Source organism: Sorex fumeus, unplaced genomic scaffold (genome assembly GCF_029834395.1).
Source record: "Sorex fumeus unplaced genomic scaffold, SorFum_2.1 ptg000047l, whole genome shotgun sequence".
Lineage (NCBI taxonomy): Eukaryota > Metazoa > Chordata > Mammalia > Eulipotyphla > Soricidae > Sorex > Sorex fumeus.
The window spans coordinates 33,684,334-33,711,312 of NW_026606104.1; the positions used below are offsets into that span (position 1 = coordinate 33,684,334).

The 26,979-nt window shown below is 43.7% G+C and overlaps 1 protein-coding gene across 2 annotated transcripts in view; it reads left to right on the forward strand.

Annotated features, from left to right (window-relative positions):
* Positions 1 to 521: 521 nt before the first annotated feature.
* Positions 522 to 26,979, forward strand: part of LOC130031491 (protein DDI1 homolog 2) — a 49,271-nt gene continuing 22,813 nt past the window's right edge. For both annotated transcript variants that reach the window (XM_056122838.1, XM_056122840.1), the window contains exons 1-5: positions 522 to 956; positions 10,054 to 10,183; positions 16,624 to 16,860; positions 20,925 to 21,051; positions 24,621 to 24,748. In XM_056122838.1, the coding sequence (XP_055978813.1) occupies positions 819 to 956; positions 10,054 to 10,183; positions 16,624 to 16,860; positions 20,925 to 21,051; positions 24,621 to 24,748 (760 nt within the window). In that variant the 5' untranslated portion in view covers positions 522 to 818. The remainder of the gene's footprint in view (positions 957 to 10,053; positions 10,184 to 16,623; positions 16,861 to 20,924; positions 21,052 to 24,620; positions 24,749 to 26,979) is intronic.

Genomic DNA, 26,979 nt, shown 5'->3' on the forward strand with positions numbered 1-26,979 from the left:
ACCAGAGAAACTAACTCCTGGGTGACTCCTCCTCCTCTCCCTCCCCAAAGGGGTGAGAATTAGTCTCTCCGAGCCGCAATTATGTTTCCGAACTGTCTGATGAGGTCTGTCTTCGGTACCCGTTTGTGAGTTCCTTAAGTGGAAAGACAGGTATAAACATATCAGCACAACCTCTTGTATCCCGAGCGCCAAGTACATGAGAGACGCCTGATACAAGCCTGATGGATGCATAATGAGACTGTGGGGGTCCCCAGCAGATTTCGGTTACTCCAGCAATTCCCTCCCTCCCCAGTCCCCCAGCCCGCGCTATTTCCTTCCTCCCCTTTTTTGGCTCTCCTGCCTTCCCTCCTTCTCCCATTTAAAGACCCCGCCCCTCTCTTTCTCCTCCAATCGTCTCCCGGACCCCCCTTTCCGGCCCCGCCCCTACGCTGCGTCGCGGAGGCGGAGAGGCCCACGGGGGGGCTTTACGGCAGCCGCGTTGCGGCGGGGCGGGGCGTCGGGCGGCAGGCGCGCTTGGCGGTAGGAGTGGGAGGCAGGCCGGCCGGCGGGCGGGCGGGCTGGCGGACTGACGGGCTGACGGAGTCGCAGGCGGGTGGCGGCGGCCGTGCTCGCGCGTGAGGGCGGGAGCGAGTGAGTCACTGAGCGTGTGTGAGGCCGGGAAGGAGCGAGCAGCGGGCGAGCCGAGCAGCCCGCGCCGCCCGCACGCAGCAGCACCCCCGAGCCAGGCCCTCCGCCGCCGCCGCGCCGCCACCACCCCGCCACCCCTGCGCCGAGGCCGGGCCGAGCCGAGCCGAGCCGAGCTGGGTCGCGCCCGGGCCATGCTGCTCACCGTGTACTGTGTGCGGAGGGACCTCTCCGAGGTGACCTTTTCCCTCCAGGTCGACGCCGACTTCGAGCTGCACAACTTCCGCGCGCTGTGCGAGCTCGAGTCGGGCATCCCCGCAGCCGAGAGCCAGGTAGGTACACGCCGGGGCGGCGGGCGGGCGAGGGCGGGCGAGGGAGGAGGCCTCGGGCCGGGGCCGAGCGCTGGCCGCCTCGGGCCTCACGCCCGCCGGCCGCCGTGTGCGTGCGTGTGCGTGTGTGTGTGTGTGTGGCCGGCCTGCTGCCCGCGGGGAGGTCGTGTGTGTGGAGTTGAGTGTGTGTGGAGTTGGTTGTGTATGGTGTGTGTGTGGCCTGCTGCCCTGGGAGTTCGTGTGTGGAGTGGAGTTGGGTGTGTGTGGTGTGTGTATGTGTGTGTGTGTGTGTGTTTCGCCTGCTGCTCGCGGGGAGTTCGTGTGTGTGGAGTTGGGTGTGTGGTGTGTGTGTCGCCTGCTGCCCGCGGGGTGGTGTTGGGAGTGTGTTTTGGGGGGGGGGGTATGTGTGTGTCGACTGCTGCCCGCGGGAAGTTGGAGAGAGAGAGAGAGAGAGAGAGAGAGGAGAGAGTGAGAGAGAGAGAGAGAGAGAGAGAGAGAGAGTGTGTGTGTGTGTGTGTGTGTGTGTGCTGTGTTGCTGCAGGGTGGACCTTCTCTGCTCGCCCCCGCATCCGGGAGGGAGCCGAGATCCGCGCTGCCCACACACGCACTGCTCTGGGTGGGGTGGGGTGGGGGGCTCGGGCAGCAGCCGCCCCGGCTCCCCGCCAGGGCTCCTCTTCCTACCCTGGCCGCCCTGACTTTGGGCAGCGTGATGGGTCCGTCCCCGACCCCCCACAGGCAGCCCTGGGCTTGGAGAGTTCAGACGTCCGGCCGGCCTCCCCGACCAGAAATACCAGTTTGGGTCGCTGCGGTGGCGCCCGGCAGGGGTGCCGTCACCCCGCTCAGTTGGGGAGAGGGCTTCCCCCTGAAGGAGGGGCACTCCCTGCGAGTCTGGCAAAGTTCGCGACTTCTACTGCCCTGTTCTTTTTTTTTTTTTTTTTTTTTTTGAGGCCTTTGGAAACTGCACTCCGTTTGACTACCGCTTGCCTTCCCGGTTAAGTTGGTTTGTTGCTGTTGTTTGTTCGTTTGTTTTTAAGATGGTTTTTTGATTCCTGTCTGGTTCCTTTCCCTCGCTGAAGGCTAAAATTCTTTTTCTGTCTGGGTCTGTTCAAAGCCTAGTGCTTTACTGAGGCTATTGGCTTGAACAGGGCCTGGTGTCTTCTCCGTATGATGAGCTGTTTCCTTTCCCTGCCCTGCTGGAAATTCAGTGCTCTTCAGAATTACTTTGAGGCTGCCACCAAAAAAAGAAGGAGATAATTCTAGCTTTCACGGGAAAACGTTTAAAGCCCAACTTGGTAAGCAGGCCTTGAGGACGACAGTCTCAACATGAAGAAATTAGGAAAGTCCTTCGAGGCCCTGCCCGGACATCTTAATTCCCTACTGCAATGAGGAAATAGTTCCAAAAAGTATTGCCCAATGACAGCTCGTTATGATAAACAAATGTGCCAGTATTTTGTTCAGAAGTGCATATGATTCCTTTGCACTCTGTGAACTTTAGAACTTTGGCATAAAGTTGAGCACCACGAAAGAATTTGTTTCAGGGTGCAAAGCCACTCAAACAGCGGTTTGGCAAAAACTACAAAAGGATATTGATGAAAGATTGAAATGTTACTGCAATTTAATCTATAAGAAGGAAATCCACAAACATGCAAGAAACATTTTGTTTTCCCCAATGAATCCCACAAGTGGAGGAGAACTAGGAAGAAACAGTTTGAGTAGGGAGGGGAAAGCCAACTTATTTTGGCGTCCTGGGAATCAAATCCAGGGTCTCGTGTATTCAGAGCGCTGGCTCAGCCACTGAGATTTATCTGTTGCCCTTATATTACTTATTATAGCTTTGGGGTCACACCCAATGGTGCTCAAGGTGGGGTCTGGGGGACCTGGGTATAACCAGGTCATCTGTGAGCAGAACAAGCACCTTTGCTACTGTACCATCACTCCAGCCCAATAGCAAACAATGTTAAACAGCATATTAGATTATAGAAAGGTGTGGTCAGGGGGTAAAACCACAGGTTGAAGGCACTTTGCCTTGCTTACTGATGACCCCAGTTTAAACTTGGGTTGCATCCCTGAGACCATATATGGTCCCTTCTGAGCTTAGCCAGGAGTAGTCCCTTGAGCATACAAGGTGTGGCCAGAAAACCAAAAAGTAAAATAACTGGGTGATTGAGGCAGGTTCCAATCTCTGGGCCATTTCAGGAAAAATTAGGAATACTTTTGCCAATTGAGCAATTGACTATCTTCAAATTCTTGCTTGCTAGATCATTGTTTTGGCATCAAATTAACATATGGAAACCTTGGCTTCAGCAAGTGTTAAGCCTGTATTACATGTAGAGCTGTAAACAGCTCCTGTTTTTCAAGTTTGTACTGTTGGAGTCTTTGTAACCTAACACAGTATCTATTTTAAGATGTCTGGTGGTCTGTTGTCTTTCTGTTGCTTGCCCATCAGGCAGGAACGGGATCCACCCTAGACACTTGAGTCATTTCCTTTCACCAAATCAGAATAGTAAACATCATTATAATCTATACCCACAAATACATTATTTTCACTTGAGTTTCCACTGTCCTTACTCCTTAAGATTCTCCCTTATTACTCATCTCTTCCTCTCATAGTTCTGGTCTCTATTCTTTATGTACCTCCTCCATTTTTTTGCTTCACGTTCATTTCTAAAGGAATTTTTTTTTTTTTTTTGCTTTTTGAGTCACACCTGGCGATGCACAGGGCTTACTCCTGGCTCTGCACTCAGGAATCACTTCTGGCAGTGCTCAGGGGACCATATGGGATGCTGGGAATTGAACCTGGGTTGGCCGAGTGCAAGACAAACGCCCTACCTGCTGTGCTATTGCTCCAGCCCCTACAGGGAATATTTTTTCTATTTGATATTTCTTGTCACCAGGCTGTTAGTCTCCAATTTTTCCTTGTCATGTATCCTCATGAAACATTTTTGGACGTCTTATGTATGTAACCATATATATATATATATATATGTGGGTATACACAAGAACATCAATGTATTATACACATAAAGTAATGCCTTATGAATATGCAGCTTTGGGATGAGCTAAAATACATGGAATGAAATTTTTGTTTTTTATTTTATTTTCCTTAAAATAAAATTTTCCTTAAAAAATTGTTCTACATTGTACAGAAGGCTAGACACTTAGTTTGCATGTGGCCACTTTGCTTATGGCCCTCAGGTTTGGTCCCCCCACTTCTCCCCCTTTTGATTCCCAGCACACTGTTCCTTCGAGCATGCCTCCAGGAAAGAGCAATCCCTAAGCACCTCGGGATGGCCAGTACAGCAACCAAAAAGGTCTTATGCCTGCCTCACATTGAGGGTCACTGACTTAGAATTCAGCCTTTTGAATTAAATTGTTCATAAACATACACTGGAAAAGATATTAGTTTTTAATGATTCTAGTCTGATTATAGTAGTTTAATGCAGTGATAACAAACTTAGAATAGAAACCACCTCTACTTGTATGTGTGATTAAAGCTGGGTAAGTTCCTCCTCTTAATACAAGTGTGGGCTTGGGAACCACTCATGCCTCTGTATGATGCTTTGATGCGGACTTGGCTGGGCAGTCTTCAAACAATTATGAGAACCTAGCTTCACTTTAATGTCTTTGTATTTTTGAAGCATTATCCTTATAAGCAGCATATGGTTAAAACGTGCAGAATGTGTGAGGACTATTTCAAAGGCTTATCTAAATGCTTAATAATAACTTTAGTATTGTCCTGCAATAGTAGCCATGCACACATAATGATTTGTGGTTTATAACTCTTGTTTTTCTTTTTTGTTTTGGGGCTACACTCAAGCCCTTTGAGCTAACTCTTTGGCCCCTGTAAAACAATTTTAAACCAATAGAAACTGAAATTTCATGTTTTAACTTATTTTGGAATGCTTATTTTTCAGGTGGTTTCCTTTTTTTTTTTCTTTTTTCACAAATAATAGTTAAAAAAGATAACACAGGGGACCAGAGCAATAGTACACCGTGTAGAAGTATAGGATTCTTGTCTTGCACATGGCTGGCCTGCATTCAATCACCAGCATCCTGTATGGTCCCCTCAGCACCACCATGGGTGATTCCTGAGTGGTGAAAAACCAGGAGAGCCAGAAGTAACCCCTGAGCATCTCTAGGTGTGACCTAAAACAAACAAACCAAGAAAAAGCCAAAAAACAGGCAAAACAAAAATAACACAATCACTTAATAATGGAAAGATATTAACAACTTTTGTGTATTTCTTCTTTGCTTTTTCCTCTTATAGAATTAACATCTTTCAAAAGCTTACCTTCACTGTATAATTTTCTGTCTTTTTTTTAGCCAGCAGTATTTTGTCAGTATTGCCCCATAACATTTCAAATTCTTCAAATTTATATATTTAATTGCTACATAATATGCCATTATATGCCTGTACTGCATTTTCTTAACATTTTCTTTCTCCTGGACATTTGAGTTCAGGAAATAGGGAGAAATTTAGGAGTGTGAGCTCTTTTGAAAGGCTGATTAGTAACTTTTGACTAATTATCTTTCAAAATAGTTAAAAACATCAAAATATTATATGGGATAGTATTTATAATTAATTGGCATACTGTTATGTTGCCGCTCACCAAGGATTTGTGGCCAATTTTAGCCCTTGGTGCGAAAAATGTATTAACATTTCTGCTGATTGAAAGTCCTTGTTCAGAGAGACCAGGAACATTTGCTTCATGCTTAAAGGTTTTGGAGTTTCATTAGTTTTTTTTTAAATATGAAGATTAGAATGTAGCTTTAGAATGCTCCCTCTTCACTAAGTGCTGCAGTTGTACCGGTCTAATAAAGGGGGGTGTTCGTTTGTTTTTGATTTGTATCCCCACCTGGCAGTGCTCAAGGCTTACTCCTGGCTTTGTGCTCAGGGATCTTTCCTTGTAGGCTCAGAGGACCTTATGTGGTACCAGGGATCAAGCTCAGGTCACCACATTCAGGACAGGCACCCTACCCATTCCTGCCCCAAGCAGGGTTGTTTGTTTTTATTTTTTTGGACATCCAGCAGTGCTTAGGGCTTACAAGGAAGTGCTTGGAGGGGGGGGGGGCGGCATATGGGGTACCAGGGTAAAACCTGGGTCAGCCTTGTGTAAAGCAAGTGCCTTATCCCTGTACTATCTCTCTGTCCCTCACTTCTGCAGGTTAATACTTATAGTTCCTCACTGATTCCTTCTATTTTTATCTTGTTTTTTGGGGGGTGGGTGGGTGGGTGTTTTTTGCGGGGGGTGTGTGTGTGTGTTTTGGGAATTAAACCCAGGCCTGACACATTCAAGGCAAGTGAGCTGCTTCCCTGACCCTCCTGTGTCAGCACGGAACTTGAATTTCAAGATTTCTAACCTTTGTTTTATTTTGTTTGGGGGCCACACCTGGCTATGCTCAGGGATTACTCCTAATGGTGCAGGGGACCATATGGGATGCTGGGGATCCAACCCAGGTTGATCTTGTGCAAAGCAAACGTCCTCCCTGCTGCACTAAAGCTCCAGCCCCATCTAGCCTTTGAATTAAGCATTATGATGGTGCACATTATCATGATGCCATTACCAAAACTTGTTACTTGTTAAGATGACCCAACTTTTTTCGCCAAGCTGCTCTGCATTTAAGATTGTGGATCTTGGGCAGGACAGATAACTCGGTTGCTGAACACATACTTGGGGGGTGCGTCCTGGTTTCCATCCCTGGAATCACATCATCTGAACTCAATACTGTTAGATATGGCCCCAAAACAAAAGATTTGGGATTTTTAATATGATACTAGGAAAGTCAGGCAGATTCTTTTATCCTTGTTTTTTTTTTTCTTTTAATAGGTACTAGCCTCACTGAACATTACATACAGTTTTCCTATCCATAAAATAGTACAAAGAAGGCTACTTTACTAAATGAATGTGAGATTGAAATGCGGATTAGGTTGGGGGACTTTGAGAACTTTGAGGACTAGTATTACGCTGCCCCTTAGTAGAGCTCTTGCAGTGATAGTTGTGTGCTATTTTTATATCGTTTTCCATGTTTCATCATGGTGCTTTACAGCATTAGTGCCATCCTTGAAAGACCTGTCTTTCTCTTGATACGTCTTTCCTTTTTTTGCTACATGCTTCAGGTGACACTTGCCAAATCAGATTAATATATGTTTTGTGATCAATCCCACAGTTACACAATACTAGCACTGCACACAGTTGTTGATTTGGGTATACTTTTGTTATGATACATGCTTAAATAAGGGCTGTAAATGAATTGATAGACCATTTCAGTTTGTGGTAACTTGTTTGAACTTTGCAGGTGAGGGTATAATTGAATTTTTCGTTTGTTTTGGTATAGAATTTTAAAAATACAGCTGAACCGTCAAATTGCAAATAAAATTTGACTTTTCCCCAGAAATAATTGACTTTAAAAGGCACCTGTTTTCGTTTTCTATTATTTTCCTTATGACAGTGCAAATTCTGAGAGCCAATATGCCCACGATCTAGCACAGCGAGTAGGGCGTTTGCCTTGCATGAGTCTGACCTGGTCAACCCAAGTTTGATTCCTCTGCCCCTCTCGGAGAGCCCAGCAGGCTACAGAGAGTTTCTTGCCCGCATAGCAAAACCTGGCAAGTTACCCGTGATGTATTCGATATGCCAAACACAGTAACAACAAGTCTCACAATGTTACTGGGCCCACTTGAGCAAATCGATGAACAAAGAAAGGGAGGACAGTGACAGTGATCTTTCCCCCTCCCAAATTGTTTTTTTACATTTTGTATTCGGCAGTCATAGTATGAGAGCTCTGAGGACACACAAGGAAGCATTGTAAATGGGAGTAGAACACAAATATCTGCAAGGTTGTAATGATTTTCTAACTTCAGTGTGCTTGACAAATGGGAAATGTGAGGCTTGCCAGCTGAGCAATGGCCCTCTCAGAGCCAGGTCAGGACTCAGGTTCCTGCATTTGCATGTGACCTGGTGAAAAGCAACTTGTTAGGATGAAACCTTTCCAAGCCAAAAGTACTGAATGCTCCTCTAGAGGCTATGATAATACAGGCTAGGTTTCCTGTTCCCTCTTGGTAAAACAACAGTGTGCTCTTTGTTCCTTTTCTTTCCACAGCCTGGTTTCATAAGTTTCTCATGTTTGATTGCACATCATAAAAATATTAGTAGTGCAGACTGGGTTTTTTTTTTCCCATACGTGTCTCATCTTTTCTGAATTTCTTTGGCCTTTGTTTTGTTTTGGGGCCACATGGGGTGGCTCTCAGGGATTACCCCTGTTGGGATCAGGGCCCATAGGGAGTGCCACAGATAGAACCCAGGTTGGCCACGTGCAAAGCGGCGGAGTCCTACCCTCTGTTCTGTCTCTCTGACCCTAGAATTTCTTTGACTTCATCTCCTTATAAACAGAGTAATAGAACTTTGGAGGTGGTAGATGAGAAGGAGAAGGCAGGAAAGATAGCATTTGGAACTTTATAGGTTTACCAGTGTATAAGATCTTTCACTGGGCAGTGCTTGGGGGCCAGAATTCCAGCTCTTGTTGGAGGGGAGAGTTGTTACCACTGGTGCTTTGGGGACCATTCTGGTCCTGGAATCAAACTTGGGCTTGACCTTAACTTCTGTAAGACCTGTCTTTAAGATTTGAAAGTAGGTATGTTGGACTATTAGTACAGATAACATAGGAACTAAAGTTGGTAATACTGCATCTTATTTTTGGTTTGTTTTGTTTTGGTTCTTGGGCTATGCTCAGGGTTTGCTCCTGGCTCTGCACTTAGAAATTATTCCTGACAGTGCTTGGGGGACCACATGAGGTGCTGGAGTTCGAACCTGGGTCTAAAATTAAGTCCCGTAGATTCATTTGTCCTTTTATGCGTGGGGGGGGGGGGGCACCCAGCAGTGCTCAGGGGTTACTCCTGACTCTGCATTAGGGAATTACTCCTGGTGGTGCTTGGGGACCATTTGGGATGCCAGGGATTGAACCCAGGTAGGCCTTGTGCAAGGCAAGTGCTCTTCCCTTTATACTATCGCTCTGGTCTCCAATTCAGCAAATATTTGGGCATAATTTCTCCAGTGGACTCTACTTCGTTCTCAGAATTTGGAGTATGTTCCTTAACAAACTCTTTTTTTCCTCAAGTAGATTTCTTGCAGAGTGGGGGACTCCTAAACAATGTTTATGGAGTCTGGGGGTCATTCCTAGTGATGCTCAGTTTGGATTATGGGCCTAATGGTTAGTGCTTGAGCCTAAAGATGCAGTGCAGTTCAGACTCAGAAGTGCAGGATGCCACCAGACAGTCTGGTGGAAGTTCTGGGGGTACTTAGTCCACGCAGTAGTGCTGGTATAGAATTTAGTGTGCAAGGCATTTTGAGCTTTTGAGCTTTCTTCCTACCCCTAACATTTTACTATGGCAGAAAGACAATAAAACAAAAATGTACACTATTGGTATGTTTTTGAATTGGGGATAGACCAGGAAATTGAGGTAGTGTTGTTGCTCAAGGACTATTTCTAGCTCTGGTTCAAGACCGACAATGCCCTGTGCAGTGCTAGGGATTCATCTGGGATCAACATGCAAGATAGTTCCTTCTCTCCTATAGGAAAGGGCTTTGAAGACAGAGGTCCTGTTTGAGCAGAGTCTGGGGGCAAGCCTCAGCAGATTGGAGTGCATATTTTGCATACAGAAAACCTGGGTCTAATTCCTGGTTATATGGTCCCCCAGCAGCACTACAAGTGACTCCTGAGCACTACCAGATAGGGCCCAAAGCCCAAGTAAATAAAAATAATTGGGAAAGAATAGATCTCAGAGCTAACAAGATAGTCCTAAGCGAAGTTGTTGTGTCTTTTTGAGGAATAATGTTTGTAGTATGAAGTTAGAGGGGTGACTATGAATCAGATTGTTCGGATCTTGAAAGTAAAGGATGGAATGGGTGGGGGGGGCGGATAGGAGACTTAGGGTGTGTGTTTGTTCCCATACGTTAGGCCTGTGCTCTGCCAGGCTATCTCCCTAAACCATGACTCAAATAAGTGTGGTATTTGATGAAGAGGAAGATTGTAAACTTTGTATTTTATTCCATTTTCCCATGTACTTCTAGAGTTTCATATACTGTTAAATCTTTTCTCACAGATTGTTTATGCTGAAAGACCTCTAACTGACAACCACAGATCACTGGCTTCCTACGGCTTAAAAGATGGGGATGTTGTGATTTTACGACAGAAGGAGACTGCAGATTCTCGTCCTTCAGTGCAGTTCCCAAGTAAGGCGCCGCCTAATGTTTAGTACCCCCTGCCACAAGCATCAGTACATACTATAGAAGAGTTTTGTGTTTTAATTCATGCAATTCAGGTGACAGAACCTGACTGCAAGCTTTGTGCTGTATAATCCTGGACTAGTTGTTTAATTTTTCTAAACTAATTTTTTTCAAGGGTATCATTATTAAATCCTATAGTTTGGGCTGGAATAATAGTACCGTGGGTAGGGTTTTTGCCTTACACATGGCCTACCAGGTTTTGGTCCCTGACATCCCACATGGTCCTGCAAAGCCCACCAGGAGTGATCTCTGAGCGCAGAACCAGGAGTAAGTTCTGAGCACCACTGGGTGTAGCGGCACCATCCCCCCTCCCAACAACAGCAAAAAAAATCCTGCAGTTGCTGTGAGAATAATTCATGTTAAACCATGCAAACATAGCAAGCCTTCAAATATGTTCTGTTGTGATTTTGGTTTTCAGTCAAATTCCAGCATTGTTCAGGGTTTTCTCTTAGTTCTGCTCTCAGAAATTACTCCTGGCAGGATTTGGGGGCCATGTGGGATGCTAGGGATCACTGTGGCCCCTGTATTTAGTTTTTGTTTGGACCGCACCCAGCAATGTTCAGTGGTTATGGCTCTGCACTCAGGATTTACTCCTGGAGGTGCTTGGGGACCATATAGGATGCTAGGAATCACTCTGGCCCCTGTATTTAGTTTTTGTTTGGGCTGCACCCAGCAATGTTCAGGGTCACTCCTGGCTCTGCACTCAAGAATTATTCCTGGCAGTGCTCAGGGGACCATATGGGAGGCCGGGGATTGAACCCAGTTTGGGTGTGTGCCAGGCAAACACCTTACCCACTGTACTCCAGCCCCCCAAAACTCTTAATTTTAAATAATGTCTTCAAAATTACATAGCTGGTAAGTGAAGGTATAGGAATTAAGCCTGATGCAGTTTTCATTACACTGAGCATTAGGAATCATTAACAAAATCTGGTTTAGGCCCACCAGATTTTTTTGTGAGGGAGAGAATTCCAAAACAGTGCCCATGGGATCTGAAGCATTAACATTCCCAGTGATGCTTAAGCCCAGGGTGCTGGGATCCACCAGGCCTAACCCATAGGGTCTCAGGAACTAGGTGGTAGTAGGAATTTAACTTGGGCTCTTTTTTGGAGGTGGGGGGTGTTCTGTGTTGTTTTGGGACTACATCCAGCAGTGCTCAGGGCTTATGCCTGGCTCTGCACTCAGGGGTCATTCCTGGTGGGCCCGGGACTGGATGGGATGCAGCAGCTTGAACCTGGGTTGGCCACATTAAAGACAAAAGCGAAATGCCCTACCTGCTGTACTGTCACTCTGGCCCTGCAATTGAATTCTTGTCCATGCATGGTCTGAGTACCCTGATTCTTTTCCTTCTTTTTTGCTTTTTGGACCACATCCAGCTATGCTCAGGGGTTACTCCTGGCTCCGTATTCAGGAGTCACCCTGATTCTTAAGATATGTCCCCTGCCCCATGTTCACCAAGATTCTGGTATTAATCACATTTTTTTTTTTAAAAAAAAAAAAGGAATTTATGGGGCTGGAGAGATAGCACAGCAGGTAGGGTGTTTGCCTTGCATGTAGCCGACCCAGGTTCGGTTCCCAGCATCCTATACGGTCCCCTGAGCACCGCCAGGAGTAACTCCTGAGTGCAGAGCCAGGAGTAACCCCTGTGCATCGCCAGGTGTGACCCAAAAACCAAAAAAAAAAAAAATTTTTTTATTTGAGATGCTCTGTGCATAATCAGTGTTTATAGTTGGATACCTACATATTGGGGTAGTGTATCTAAAATAATCTACAGAGTTCAATGGTTATGAAGAGAGCATCCAGAACTTTCTATAGAAAATTGGGGTTTCATGATCCATAAAAGTATTTGTATGGTTTGGACTGGAGAAGGAGCTGAACAGGCTGGAGTACGTGCTTTGTACTGGACCTCCAGCTTTGATCCTCTGCATTCATTTCACGATCTCTGAGCACTATGGGCAGCAGTCACTAAGCTCTGAGCCCAGAGTAGTTAGTCTTCAAGCACTTGATTCTCTCTCTCTCTCTCTCTCTCTCTCTCTTTCCCTCTCTCTCTTTCCCCCTCCCCCTCCTCATTCTCCCATATAGTTTGTTTTGGGGCGACACTCAGCAGTGCTCAGGGATCTCTCCCAGTAGTGCTCAAGGGAACTGTATGGGGTGCTGGGGAACAAACCCGAGTCAGCCATGTGTAAGGTACAAGCCTTACCTGCAGAACTGTCTCTCCAGCCCCATATTCTGAATTTTTTTTTTAAGTATTTTGAGTGATTTGGTTCTAAGTCAGTGGTGTAACAGATAGGTGCCTGGATGATGACAGGCTCCACCTTAGAAGACAAAGCTACTATTTAGTCTGAAACTGGGTTTATAAAACCACAATATCGCGTTTTTTTTCCAGATCTAGATTACAGTAATCCCATCGGGCTGCTGCTTCCTAAAGAATTGTGAGTCAGTTATGCCGGTCAATAAAAATGGAAACTTTATTTGGTTAATTTAGTGAATTTGCTATTATTGGGGGGATGGGGAGGGACTTGGGGGACTGGTTGGAGGCAATACATGTGAAAATGCTTAGGGGCTGCTGCGGTTCCATAATGGGGGACCAGGTGGTGCTGGGGATCAAAGTTGGGCTTTCTCTCCAGTCCTTCACTGTGGTTTTTGTTGTTGATACTTGATTTGGGGGTACCTGAAGAATGTCAGGTACATACCTGACAGTGCTCAAGAGGGAACATCTGTGGTGTTGGGATTGTAACCAGGGCAGCAGCTGCAGCTTCATGCTAGTAAACACCTTAATCTTTGTTCTGTCTTATCTGCCCCATCCCAGCACTTTTTATCTCCCTGTACAAACCACGTGACTAAGACAGCTAGTGGCAGGGGCAGAGAATCTGGTGTATAAGATAAATGCATCTTCTGAAGTTACTCTATAGTGAATGGTCTCTGAAGATAAAATTTCTCTACCACAGAGAATTATGGTAGAGAAATCCATGAGTTTTGGGTGTCAGTATAGATTTTACAACCTCATAATGATTAGGCCATTTCTCTTCACTGTTTTAGCAGTTGCATTCATACATAGGCTTGAACGCACACACACTTGGTTCTCGCTAACAGCTGAGGTCTGTTGGAAAGAAAGTGATTAGTTGAAAACATACACGCAGACATGTTTGAAGACACATATTCTCTCTCTCTCTTCCCTTTCCCTCCCCGCTTCCCCCCTCCCCATCACCCCTCCTTTCCCCCCCCCCCTTTTTCTCCCTCTTTCTCCCTTGCTGCCAGCTGAGGTCTTTTTGAAGAGAGTGACAAGTTAAGCCTCACTCACCTGAGTTTAAGCAGTCTCTTCTGTTTGAGGTCCAAAAGGCTTCAGCATAACCCTGGAGTTGGGACAGGTATTACCTTCAGTACAGTTTTGGAATTGAGGCAACCAGCGTGAAGTCAATTAGTATTAGCCCCTTATTCTGACAGCACTCTCTTCTACCTTCCACCCCCCATCCCACAAAGGTTTAGAGCCACATCCACCAGGAGGGACATTTTCGTACGGGAGATTGAACTGAGGGCTTGAAACCAAAACATGCGCTCTTGCCTTTTGACACATTTCTCAACCTGCCAGACCCCAGGTCAGAGCCGGTACCCAGCCCAGAATCCTAGGCACCTGGGGCAGTTGCCTGGGAGACCAGCACCTGCCTCACCGTGTCTGTTTTTCTGTGCTTGAAGGCGTATTTTAATGTATGCTGACTTGGCATAGCAGAAAGTTTTAGTTCAGTGTTTGGTCCCAGCCATGCAGTGCTGCTCAGGTCTTGTACTGCTTCAGGGTTGGGGTTGGGGGTGAGGGGTGGGAACACCAGGACTACAGATAGTGGTGCTGGTGAGTGACTTCAGGGCTCTTGGAGCTATCTCCCTTGTCCTTGTACTCTCTCACTACTAGTCCCCAAATTTAGTTGGCCCGTCACCTCCTTTTCAAAAATCACTGTTTCCTTGGAATTCTGCCACCTTCTTTAAGCAAAAAGTGCCCCTAGTAGTACTGGAGGCTTCTCATCAGTATCACCCACTTTAGAAAACACTGCTCTAAACTACTTTTGTATTTTTTGGTACACCCCAAGAGAACCTGTACAAGTTCCTTTCCTTCTATTTTTCTCTACTGTAAAATAATGAGTTTACCTGCTAACTCCCCATGGACATGAGAAGCTTTAGCAGTGATGTACAGATGAAACTTTAAATTCAGTGGACTGTTAAGACTTCTCAAAATAGGGCCTGAGAGATAGTATAGTGGGTAACGCACTTGCTTTGCATGCCTCTAACCCAGGTTTGAGCCTGAGTACCATATATGTTCCCCAGCCTTGCCAGGAATGTTTTAGAACCAGGAGTAACCCCCAAGCATAGCCTACCATCACCCCCCCCCAAAAAAAAAGACCACTTCCCCAAACCAGTACGTATAATACAGACTTGTAGAGTTTAACGTCTAAAATTTATGTTCTGCACCCAAGAATGGCCGAGATTAGTACCAGGAATTTTACTCCATGGCTTGGAGGCCAGCCACACATGCTAGGGAAAAAGGGAGCTCAGATAGAGAAGGGAACACCAAATAAAGGGTGTTGGGAGGATCCTCCCAGGATGGGAGAAGCATGCTGAAAGTAGACTATAGACCAAACATTATTGTCACCCATTGCCTCTTTTTGCAAACCACAACACCCAGTAAGTGAGAGAGAACAAAAGGGAATGCCCTGCCACAGAGGCAGGGTGGGATGGGGGTATGGGGGGTGGGAGGGATACTGGCGTCCGTGGTGGTGGAAAATGGGCACTGGTGGAGGGATGGGTGTTTGATCATTGTATAATTGAAACCCAAGCACAAAAATTTGTAAGTCTACAACTACCTCATGATGTCTCACGTATAAAAGTAAAGTAAAAGTAAAAAAGTAAAGGCCCTCCATTGATCATCGATTTGCTCGAGCGGGCCCAGTAACGTCTCCATTGGAGACTTTGTTGTTACTGTGTCTGGCATATCGATATGCCACGTATAAAAATTTAAAATAAATAAAATTTGTTATGTACTTATTGCTATGGTGATTTAAATTTTTTAAATTTTATTAAAGAACTGTGGGCTGGAGCGATAACACAGCGGGTAGGGCTTTTGCCTTGTATGCGGCCAACCTGGGTTTGATTCTTCCGCCCCTCGGAGAGCCAGGCAAGCTACCAAGAGTATCCTGCCCACACGGCAAAGTCTTACAAGCTTCCAGTGGCATATTCGATATGCCAACAATAGTAACAACAAGTCTCATAATGGGGCCGTTACTGATGCCCGCTCGAGCAAATCGGTGAACAACGGGCCAACAGTGCTACAGTTCTATTAAAGAACCATGATTTACAAAATTACTAATAATTGAGTTTTAACCACAGTATTGTTTTGAAGTGGGGGCACTGGGCAATACCCATCAATACTACTCCTAGTTATACTTGGGAGACTGCCATGCCAGAGATCACACCTGGTTGGCACATGTAAAGAAAGCCACCTTAACCCCACTTGCGCTATATATATATATATTTATATATAGGTGTCAGTGTTCAGCATAAGTCAGAGGAGATGGGGATTTTCTCATCAACTACATCATTGTATATCAGTTGCATTTATTGAGGCTAGTTTTAATTTCTTTTTTTTTTTTTTTTTTTTTTTGGTGGTGGGAGTTGGGAGGGGTGTTTGTTTTTGGTCCACACCTGGTGGTACTCAGGGCTTACTCCTGGCTCTGGGCTCTCACTACTGGGAGGTGGGTTTTGGGGAACTATATGTAGTGCTGGGATCAAACCCAGGTTGGCCACATGCAAGGTAAGCATCTCACCTGCTGTATCTCCAGTTCAAGCTTTAATTTTAAAAAAAAAATAAGTAAAAACAATGACATTGGGGTACTTTACAAGCCAGGCTTTAGGATTAATACCCTTGTCTGCCTAAGTCCCCTTTTCTATTTTTTTCTTGCCTGTTCATTCTTCACTGCAGTCTTTATAATAGACCAGCATAAAAAAGCAAGGAGGGGGAAGAGATATTAGAATGTCTGTATGATGAAGGGAGTATGTGGTGCTTTGGTTGGGGACCATGTTGTGCCAGGAATTGAACTTGGGTGTCCCATATACTTTGCATGTGCTCCAGTCCTTTGAGCCATCTTCCTGGCTCCTCAAATGCTTATTATTTTTGGAATTTTTTTTTTTTGGCTTTCTGGGTCGCAACTGGCAATGCACAGGGGTCACTCTTGGCTCTGCACTCAGAAATTATCCCTGGCGGTGCTCAGGGGACCATATGGGATGCTGGGAATTGAACCCGGGTCGGCCACCTGCAAGGCAAACGCCCTACCTGTTGTGCTGTCACTCCAGCCCCTATTTATGGAATCATTTGAAGTAAACTTTAAACCAATTTTCCCCAACAGACTTACCCCGAATAGACTTCCGTAGTATAGCTGTACCTGGCACTTCAAGCTCCCGGCAGCGTCACCCACAAGGAGTACACCAGTCCCACTCATCTCCTGGAGAAATAGCTTCATCTCCACAGGGCTTGGACAATCCAGCCTTACTTCGAGACATGTTGCTGGCCAACCCCCACGAGCTGTCCTTGCTGAAGGAACGAAATCCACCCTTGGCAGATGCCCTGCTCAGTGGAGATCTTGGTAAGCATATAAATTTGTAAATCTATCAAGCTGACCTGAAATAAAGTAGTTGTACCATATCTAATAGGCAGAAACTTACCGGTGTGTTCAACCCACTGTCTTGATTTGTTGAACATACCAGTTAATCTGTGAGAGGAAATGTCATACATAGACTTGGTGAATTGACAGTAGTGACAAATTTTAGGACTGTGCAGAGTTCTGGAATCCACCTGGGCTAGCTTCCTCAGATTACAATCTTTAAAAAAAAAAAAGCAACTTATTTTAGCTCATAACTGAAAATAGTGATATTTTTGTTTTATTTTGGTCACACCAGGTGGTGATCAGGCTACTCAACAGTTCAGTGCTTGGGGTTACCACTCCTAGTTGTATTGGGAGGAACCGTGTGATGCTGAGGAAACCACACAAAGCATGTGTCTCCAGCCTTTTGAGTTACTTCTCCAGCCCTAGAATACTGTTTTTTGTTTTTTTGTTTTGTTTTTGGGCGACACCCAGCAATGTTCAGGGGTTACTTGGCTCTGTGCTCAGGAATTAACTCTGGTGGGGCTTGAAGGACTATCTAGGATGCCAGGGTTTAAACCCCGATTTGCTATGTGCAAGGCTAATGCCCTACCTGCTATACTGTCACAATAGTTCAGCTGTTTAGTTAGATTTCTTGAAGAGAGTACACATAAACCATCTGGTGACAGTTGAAATGCTTTTAGTAGGTATACAAATGTATTGATCACTCAGTCTCACATCTTTTTGGTTTTGGTTTTTGGGTCACACCTAGTAGTGCTCAGGAATTGCTCCTAGCAGTGCTTGGGGGACCATACATTTCCAGGGATTGAATGAATCCAGGCCACTGGTATGCAAAACTGCTCCTTGGGCTATCTCTCTGGCCCTCAACTACAAACTGTTTTTGAGTGGGGTGGGCCACACCCAGCAATACTGGGTCACTTCTGGCTCTGTACCTAGGGATCATTCCTGGCAGGGCTCAGAGGGCCATATGGGATACCAAATTCAACTTGGGTCAGCTGCCTGCAAGGCATCCAGTGGCCTACCCACTGTTTTATCTCTCCAGCCCTCTCAGTTTCAGATCTTAACATAAATTTCAAATGAGCACTTATAGTATTCTCTTTCATTTGTTTTCTATGCATGATTAATTTTCAGGGCTTGGGGTTTATACCTGGGATCACTCCTGGCTCTATGCTCAAGGGACCTTAAGGAGTGCTGGGGATTGAACCTGACTTGGCTGCATGGAAGACTAATATCTTACTATCACTCCAGCCCCATCTGTGCATATTTTAAAGGCTTGACCATAAAAAGTTAAATTATTTTTCTTGTTCTTTTGTTCACTTAATACATATCCAGAGCATTTCCTCATACTCGTAAGCTAACATAATAAGCATTACTGAGATTTTACTCCCCTATAATGGCAAATGGTCATAAGATTTAAATAAATAGGATTTATTTATTTTGAAGATAAGTCACTATGGTTTCTTACCCATGCATTAAAATATTAACTTACTATTGTTCAAACTATGAACTATGAGAATAGATTGTTGATCAAGAATAAAATTTTAAAAATTGTTTCCCGCCTCCCCCTCTCCCCCCAAAAAATGCTTTCAATTACAGAATACAAGTTCACTATCATTAACTGGTATGGCAAAGTGAAACCTCCTTATGCTCATTCACACCAAATTTAATGGTAGCAGAGCTATTGTTACATTTATTTGAATAGTTCTATTATTGAGTGAACATTTAATTTTTAGTCATCTTTATGTTTTTTCTATAAACTTCTAGTTAACCTTTTTATGAAATCACGGTGACTAAACATTAAAATATAACACATTGATTGCCCCTCCACCCCTTTTATTGCAGCCATTGTTAAAAGTATGTTAATGTTTACCTAAAGACAAAATATGTATATTTTTAGTGTCTAGTTTGTTAAATCTTAGCAGACTCATTTATCTAAAACCCTGTCCTTCAACCTTTAATTTCTGACCTATGTTCTGGGGAATTTCCTGGCAGTCTGCTGATTTCCTCCTCAGTTGTATAATGGCTAAGAAGCAGCAGATGTCGCAGTTGCTAAAAATGATAATTTGATAACATTGGATTTAATAAAAGATTTATTTTGGTATTTGTTTCTGCCTTACCGTCAGCCGATTCACATATTAAAAATAACATTTTAGAAGATTTTTTTATTTGGGGGCCACACTTGGCAGTGCTTGGGGGTTAGGTTACTCTTGGCTCTCTGCCTCAGGAATTACTCCTGGCAGGGCTCATGGGACCCTGGGGATGCCAAGGAATCTAGGTCTGCCCCGGGCAAGGCGAATGCCCTACCTACTATGCTATCCACTAGGGCCTCTTCAACAAAATTTTTTTTATATTTTCTCTGGTCAGAGGGTGTGAAAAGGTTAAAGAGTGTTGCTCTAAAAAGTTCTCTTTGGGGGGCCAGAGTGATGGTACAGGAGGTAGGGCATTTACCTTGCATGCAGCTGACCCAGGTTCTATCCTTGGCATCCCATATCATCCCCGGAGCACTGCCAGGTGTAATTCCTGAGTGCAAAGCCAGTAGTATCTCGTAGAGCATCACTGGGCATGACCCAAAAAGCAAAAAAAAAGTTCCTTTTGTTCTCTTACAATAAGTTTCCTTCTTTTATAGATTACCACTATTTTGATAATCATTATGTATGAGTTTTGCCTGTATTTGAACTTCATGTGTGCAGATTCATACAATATGTCCGTTCATGTCAGACTTTTACTCAGCTTGTTTTTTTATTTTAATATTCATTCATGTTGTCTTAAAATTTATGTGATCTTTATCCTGATTTCTTGATGCATATATCCAGTGGCTAAATATCATGATTATGTCATATTTAAATTGGTACTTGTAACTGCATCTTCATTTAAGAAATAGCAAAATGAAGATTCAGACTCTGAAATCCAATTTAAAGTAAGCAGTGATTTCTCTTTACTGATTGTCCTGCCTAATATCCGTTGTGCAGTATACATAGGCTAAAAGTAGTCTGCATTTAATCCCTATGATTCAAGTCAAAGCATCTTAAAGGAAATGATGGTGGAAGAGGAAAAAAGAGATTGTAGTACTCTAATTCATCTTTAGGTAAATCGAATAATGGGGGACTGAGGAGGGGAGAAAGAGTTAAATTGAAAATTTGTACCTCTGAGTTAAATTTTATAGGTAACTTTGTTTTTCTATGAGTGCCAGGGGTTGAACTCGAGTCAAATGCATGCAAGGCTTTACCACTGAACCACATCCCTGGCCTGGTATAACTTGTATTTTTTCAAATACAAAAAGTTTTTACACTAAATTTAGTGTCAAGTTACTCTCTTCCCTTATAGAGGTACTGTAGTTGCTCTTCAAAAAATTCTTTTTTTTTTGAGGCGGGTTGGGGTACACACATCCTAGTGTGGTTCTTCAGGAGTTACTCATAGTTATTACATTCTCAGGGGTCACCCTCCTGGTTGTGTGCTTTGGGGAAGCATACGGTGCCAGGGATTTTATCTGGGCTTTCTGCATGCAATGCAGAAAGTACTCCTGGGATCACTCCCAGTCCTTTGTGTTATCTTTCCAACCCAAAAATAATTTTTTATTTGTTTTTGGGTTTGGGATCTCACCTGGTGGTGCTCGGGACTTACTCTTGCCTCTGCTCAGTGATAATTCCTAGCAGGGCTCACGGGACCATTTGTGGTGCCAAGGATCCTGGTTATGCAACCTTTACTATCTCAAAGTAATACCATAAGTAATTTAGTAACCCCTAAAATAATTACTTAAACTATAGGAATTTTCTTTGGCAGGAAAGAAGGGGACCATTAAATTTTATCATTATTTTGGGTTTGGCGCCATACCTGGTGTACTCAGGGGTCATCCCTGATGGAACTCTGGAAACTGCAGTACGTGCCAGTGGACTGAATTCGGGGTTCCAACAAAGCATGTGCTCCAGCCCTTTGAGCTATCTCCTATTTAAGCCTCACTGTTATCTGAGAAATTATTTGGTGTGGGAAAGTACTGATAAAGACAATATAGTAGTGCATAAGATTATTTCTGTCCATTATATTTTTAGAAAAATTTTCTAGGGTCCTGGTGGAACAGCAACAAGATCGAGCCCGGAGAGAGCAAGAAAGGATTCGTCTCTTCTCTGCCGATCCTTTTGATCTTGAAGCTCAGGCAAAGATAGAAGAAGATATAAGGTAATGACTCTTCACCTAAAAAAGCAAGGCTTAGAGAACTGATGAGTAACTAAATCATAGGCTCTCTGACATTGGTTGTGCTATGAGGGAGCTTATTTTGCAGTAGAGATAGTAAAGTCTCAGTCTTTTTCAATCCAGTGGTTTGCAGCTGTTAGTCTGTGTGTCAGTGTCAATCCACGAGTGTAAAAATGTTCAAAAGCCACTGTCTTAATTGTCTTAAGCTGTTCTTTTCCATCTTTCTCACATTCGGGTTCAGCACTACAGATGTAATGTAAAATTAGCATAATAATTTTCTCAAAATTTTTATCGCGGCTTCTTGTCTATCCTGGGCACATCATTGAAGCACCTTCAGATAGATGATTTTTCACAACTGAACGGTTGCCCCAGCAGGCAAGACTGCTTGCATCGCTCTTTGGGAACATAGGAACACATCTCTCTGGGACAGAACGATCCCTGTTCTCTAGGGTTAACACAATCGGATGAGGGAGAACACTGGTTCTAAATCTGTTTTTCTTCTTCAATGTTTTAGCTGTTTCACTGGCTGTACAGAATGCTGGATACATTTCCGACTCTAGTTTCTCTAATGCATGACTTTTTATTGGGGCTCCAATGTACTTTTGTTAAGAAATGTTTTTAAATGCAGATGTATATGCTCCATTCCCAAATCTTATGAGTGGGATCTTGCAGAACATGATAATGCGGGGCTGGAGCGATAGCACAACGGACAGGGCATTTGCCTTGCATGCGGCCAGCCCAGGTTCAATCCCCAGCATCCCATATGGTCCCCTGAACACCGCCAGGAGTAATTCCTGAGTGCAGAGCCAGGAGTAACCCCTGTGCATCGCTGGGTGTGACCCAAAAAGAAAAAAAAAACAGCACGGTGATGCTCACACCATCCTTGGTCATAGCATAATCACAATCCAGGCACTGATCGCTCAGCCCCTTTAAATTTTGGGAGAGTGGCTTGAGAGATACAGTGCAGGGGTACAGGCTCTTGCCTTGAGTTATACAGACCCTGGTTCAATATTCCCTACCACATGATCTTAGTCACCACTGGTGTTACCAAAACTAGCATTTGAAAATAAGGAGCCAAGGCTGTGGCTCAGTAGTAAGGCTTTGGGCTTGGTTCTTGGCACCACTGTCCCTGCCTGTGTCCCCAGTACAGTTCTGTTTTTTTGTTACTGATTTGTTTTGGGGACACATACCTAACGATGCTCAGAAGTTACTCCTGGTGGTGCTCAGGGGACTATATGGGATGCTAGGGATCAAACCCAGGTTGGCCGGGTGCAAGGCAAGCTTCTTACCTGATGTACTATTTCTCCGGCCCCTAATCAGTTCTGTTCCTACATGCAAGACAAATAAGGCCTTAGAAGAACATCACAAGTAACAATGCTATGTTGATGGGGCTTTTTATTATCCTTGGCTTTCTTAAATAAGCCTAACAGTTCTTGATTTTACAGGCAACTTGAAGCCAACTACTGGATTCTATTTCTTACTGCTCTGACTATATTTGAAATTTTTAAAATGTAATCTGTAGACTAGAGTAAATTAACTGTCCATAGCTATTCATTCATGTTCTTGTTTTTCCCATAATTAAATCAGATCTTTTGAGGGACATCTCAATAGTTAAGTCTACTATGAGAAATAGGAAGATTATTTGTGTTCTCCAGACTAGACCAGATTGCAACAATAAGGAAGTCATCATATAATCTTAAGGCTTGTGTTCAGCCCAGGAAGCAGGATGAAGTGGGAGGGAGAATGGAGAGATGACACGGCCAGACTGCCGCAGTGCTTTGTTGGAAGGCTAGAAGTGAAACAGCATAACCATATGGTGAATGTTTTTTTCCATGGGTGGGGTAAAATTAACACAATTTTTTTGGGGGGGCAAAGTTGGGGATCAAGCCCAGGGTCCCATACATTCAAGCCATGTGTACTATCTCTGAGCCATATCCCTGACCCCACAAACATTCTTTTTTTAGAGGAGAAACCATGTGTATGCAGAAATTGTGTGTACAGAGTCCAAAATAGCTGTATAATTGGCATTCTCAAAAAAAAAATTTTTTTTTTGCTGAAACTTAGAGCCAATGTAAGATCAGGAGTGTATGACTATATTAGGATTATTTCTGAATTTAATAATGTGATGAAGGAGAAAATCTTGCAATTATATGAAGTGCCTAGTACAGTTTATTTGGTATGATTATACAGAGTATATGTACTCTTGAGATGTAGTAGCTCATGACTTAATTGAATGTGCTTTTGGCTTTCTGTGAAGTTTATTATTTTATCATAGAATGACTGATTAAAAAACGCCAGTTGAACTTGAGTATTGCTGCAGAAAGGATAGGCAGTGCAGTTTAGGGTCCACAAGCCTCCGGTGAAGGGTCAGACATTAGTAAATACTTGAAGGGTTTGGCTTTGCACTTGTCTCTGATTAATGCTCAGTTGTCATTGCAGCACCAAAATAGCCATTGATAACATAACTGTGTACAAAGGAATTGTGTGATTGTGTACTAGCAGCCCTTATTACATAGCAGTGGTGATTATCACAGGCTTACATTTGAGGGTTTCCTCAAATCTTGAACCCTGTATTCTTCTTGTCTCACTCTTTACGAGGCTCCTCCCCTAGTTCTCTTTAAGTTGGTAATATTTTTATTTTGTTTTGTCTTGGGGGTCACACCCTGCAGTACTTATGGTTTACTCCTGGCTCTGCACTCAGGGATCACTGAGCTTGCCAGGCTAGTGCCCTGCCCTCTGTGCTATATTGCTCTGACCTGTTGGTTGGTAAAGAAGGCTGGGAATTAAGTTAGATAAAATCAGCTGGAGCTTTCGTGATTTTTCTCACCTGAGAAATAGAACATGTTCATCTCTCCAAGAAAGAATTTGTGAGCTAGGTGAACTATGATATATATTTGTATATGTAGACAACACTAGGTGGTTAGATTAATGCTTTTTCTGAGCATCTGCTCTTATGTTCGCATTGTATATACTATGCCACAAGTCTAAAATAAGGATCATTTTCCTCAATTTGCAGAATAGAGAAGTCAGGTTTGGAGATGAAGCAGTTGATGCCACATAAGCAGTTGGAACATCTGTGTATTTTAGTTGCAGGCTTTCTAATGCACAGAATGTAGAAAGTGTACTCAGATACCTGGTGATTCCTCAGTTAACACAAGAACATTTGGTCCAGAAATATGACTCAGTGATAGAACCTTACATGGCACCACCCAAAAAAAAAAACGTTCATAAAATTCTCACTTTCTGATCCTTGCCCTGCAGAAATTTATTTTCTTGTTTCTGAACTTATAAATGGGAGAATAATTATTCTCATGAAGATCATTTGTAGTCTTTGGATTTTCTGCCAGTTATATATCTCACTACTACTCCTACGTCACAAGATAGAGCACAATTTCCTTGAGTCAGTTGCTCGAGTTGGAACAAAAGATAATGTACGAATCTGGTTTTGGGGGTGTGTTTTTTGTTGTTGTTGTTGTTTCTTAATATTGTGGCATTGAGACAGAATTTTCTTCATGGAAAATACTTTTAGTGTGCTTGGTTTTGGTTTGTTACAGGCAACAGAACATTGAGGAAAACATGACAATAGCTATGGAAGAGGCTCCGGAAAGTTTTGGCCAAGTAGTGATGCTTTATATTAACTGCAAAGTGAACGGACATCCTGTGAAAGCCTTTGTTGATTCAGGTGATGTCTCCGTCTGTCGTGTCTTTGTCTCTCCACCCAGTGTTCTGACCTGGTACAGAAAGAAAGGGGACTCTGGGTCCATCAGAGGGGCAGTCCTTTGGGTGCCATTTGATTGCCAATCTTATTCTGTTTATCTTCCTTTTAGTTTTTTATTTTGCTGTTTCTCCTTAATCTTATCTTCCATATTTGGCATCTGAATTTCTAAAGTGTCTCTAAGAAATTAGAGAGAATGTGGGTTTAGAATAAGCTGGAAGAAAGACATGTATTGAGTATATATCAATATATGATGTTTGAAACATGCATAGCAAACTTTTCAACCTGATCTGTGTGACAGTACTTTTTTCAGGAGCTATGAAGAGTATACCAATATACAGGCCAACGTTCTTGCCCTTTAAGAACATACTACTTGCCAGGTCATAAAATAAGTAGTATACCACTTAAAAATTCAGATCATCTGTACTGTCACTTCTACTACTAATAACAACTCATTGCTTTTTAACTAGGCCACACAGAACAGCATCTTGTATGTATGAGTTAGTAGTCTTACATGTCTTTATTCTGGGCTTCTCACTTCAGACAAGATAGGATGCCTTTTTAGACAAGTAAAGACCCCTGCTCAAGTAAATTTTAATCTCTTTGTTCTCTACTTATTTGAGCAACATGCTAGGTTCAGTTATCATTAAAGAGTTTGTATCTTGAAGGACCCAAGCAGTAATATATTACAGGTGATTGCTTGCACATGGCTGGCCTGGTTTGATCCCTGGTACCCTGTATGGTCCCCTGAGCCCTTCAGAAGTGATCCCTGAGTGCAGAGCCAGGAGTAATCCCTGAGCACTGCCAGGTATGGCAGAAGGCCAAAAAAAAAGAAAAAAGAGGAGGAGGAGTTTGTTTAGTTAACTTGAGCTGTATGTTTTCAAAGAAAATCTGATTATTCAGGGGTTTTGTTTTTTATTTTTATTCTTGGCTTTTTGGGTCATACCCAATTGATGCTTAGGGGTTACTCCTGACTCTGCACTCAGGAATCACTCCTGACGGTGCAGGGGACCATATGGGGTGCCAGGGATCAAATACAGGTCGGCTGTGTACACGGGAAGTGCCCTACTCACTCTAGTATTGCTCCGGCCCCCAGGGGTTTTGTTTTATAAATGATTGAACTCTGATGATTCAGTTTTTAGAATCTGTTGAGTGCTAAGTATAGGGCTTTACGCTGAGAGCCTAAGTATAGTATAAAGCTGTCATAGGGCTCCTAGATAATTGGGAGACTTGCAGAAGAAACTAATCCAATCCTCAACCTTTACTATGTGCCAAGTATGTGCTAGGAACTTAATAGATATAATTTTACCCTATATTAACTCAGTATCCCTGTGATCTGTGCTCTACTAGTAATTCTGTTTTACAGGTAAGGAAACAAAGGTAGAGTGAAGTTTTCTCTCCTGCGTGTAGAAAGCCCTTGAGTGAAAGCTGGATTTATCCTTATCCTTGCTTAAAATTGGATGTATATCAAAGGAAGATACAAACCACTCTCTTGCTCTGGGGCACTCAAGTGTGACTTCCCAAAAAGAAGGCATTTAAACTGAGCTGTCTCCCTGGGCAGTGGAAAGGGGGTTCAAGCAAAACTTGAAAAAAGGCAGAGGCACAGTGAAAGGACCTGTTCTTCTAGGGGTACTTTACATAAATGACTACCTTTTGTGGAGTCTTGTTTAGCGAGGAGGAAAAGGATTGTGTTTGCACATGCCCCTTTCATTATTTCTTCACTTTCTTGGCTCTGAACTTCATCAGATGCCAAGATCTTTCAATTCCCTTGAAGTGTAAGGTAAGGTACCTAAAGGGTAATGAACAGAAAGTGTTGAAATTGAGCAAGAGGAGAGAAATTAGTGAGAAAAGACAGCTGTCTGGGTTCAGAAGTGGGTTTTGAAACTGGGCCTTAAAATTTAGAAGAAATTAAGGGGCCAGAGCAATAATACAACCTGTAGGGTATTTGCCTTGTATGTTGCTGACCCAGATTCCATCCCTGGCATCCCATATGTCCCTCAAGTACTGCCAGGTATGGCCCCAAACAAAACAAACACTTAGAAGAAATTAAGAGAGGAGCTGGTGTGATAGCACAGCGGGTAGGGCATTTGCTTTGCACGCAGCTGACCTGGATTTGATTCCCAGCATTCCATATGGTCCCCCAAGCACCGCCAGGAGTAATTCCTGAATGCATGAGCCAGAAGTAACCCTGTGCGTCA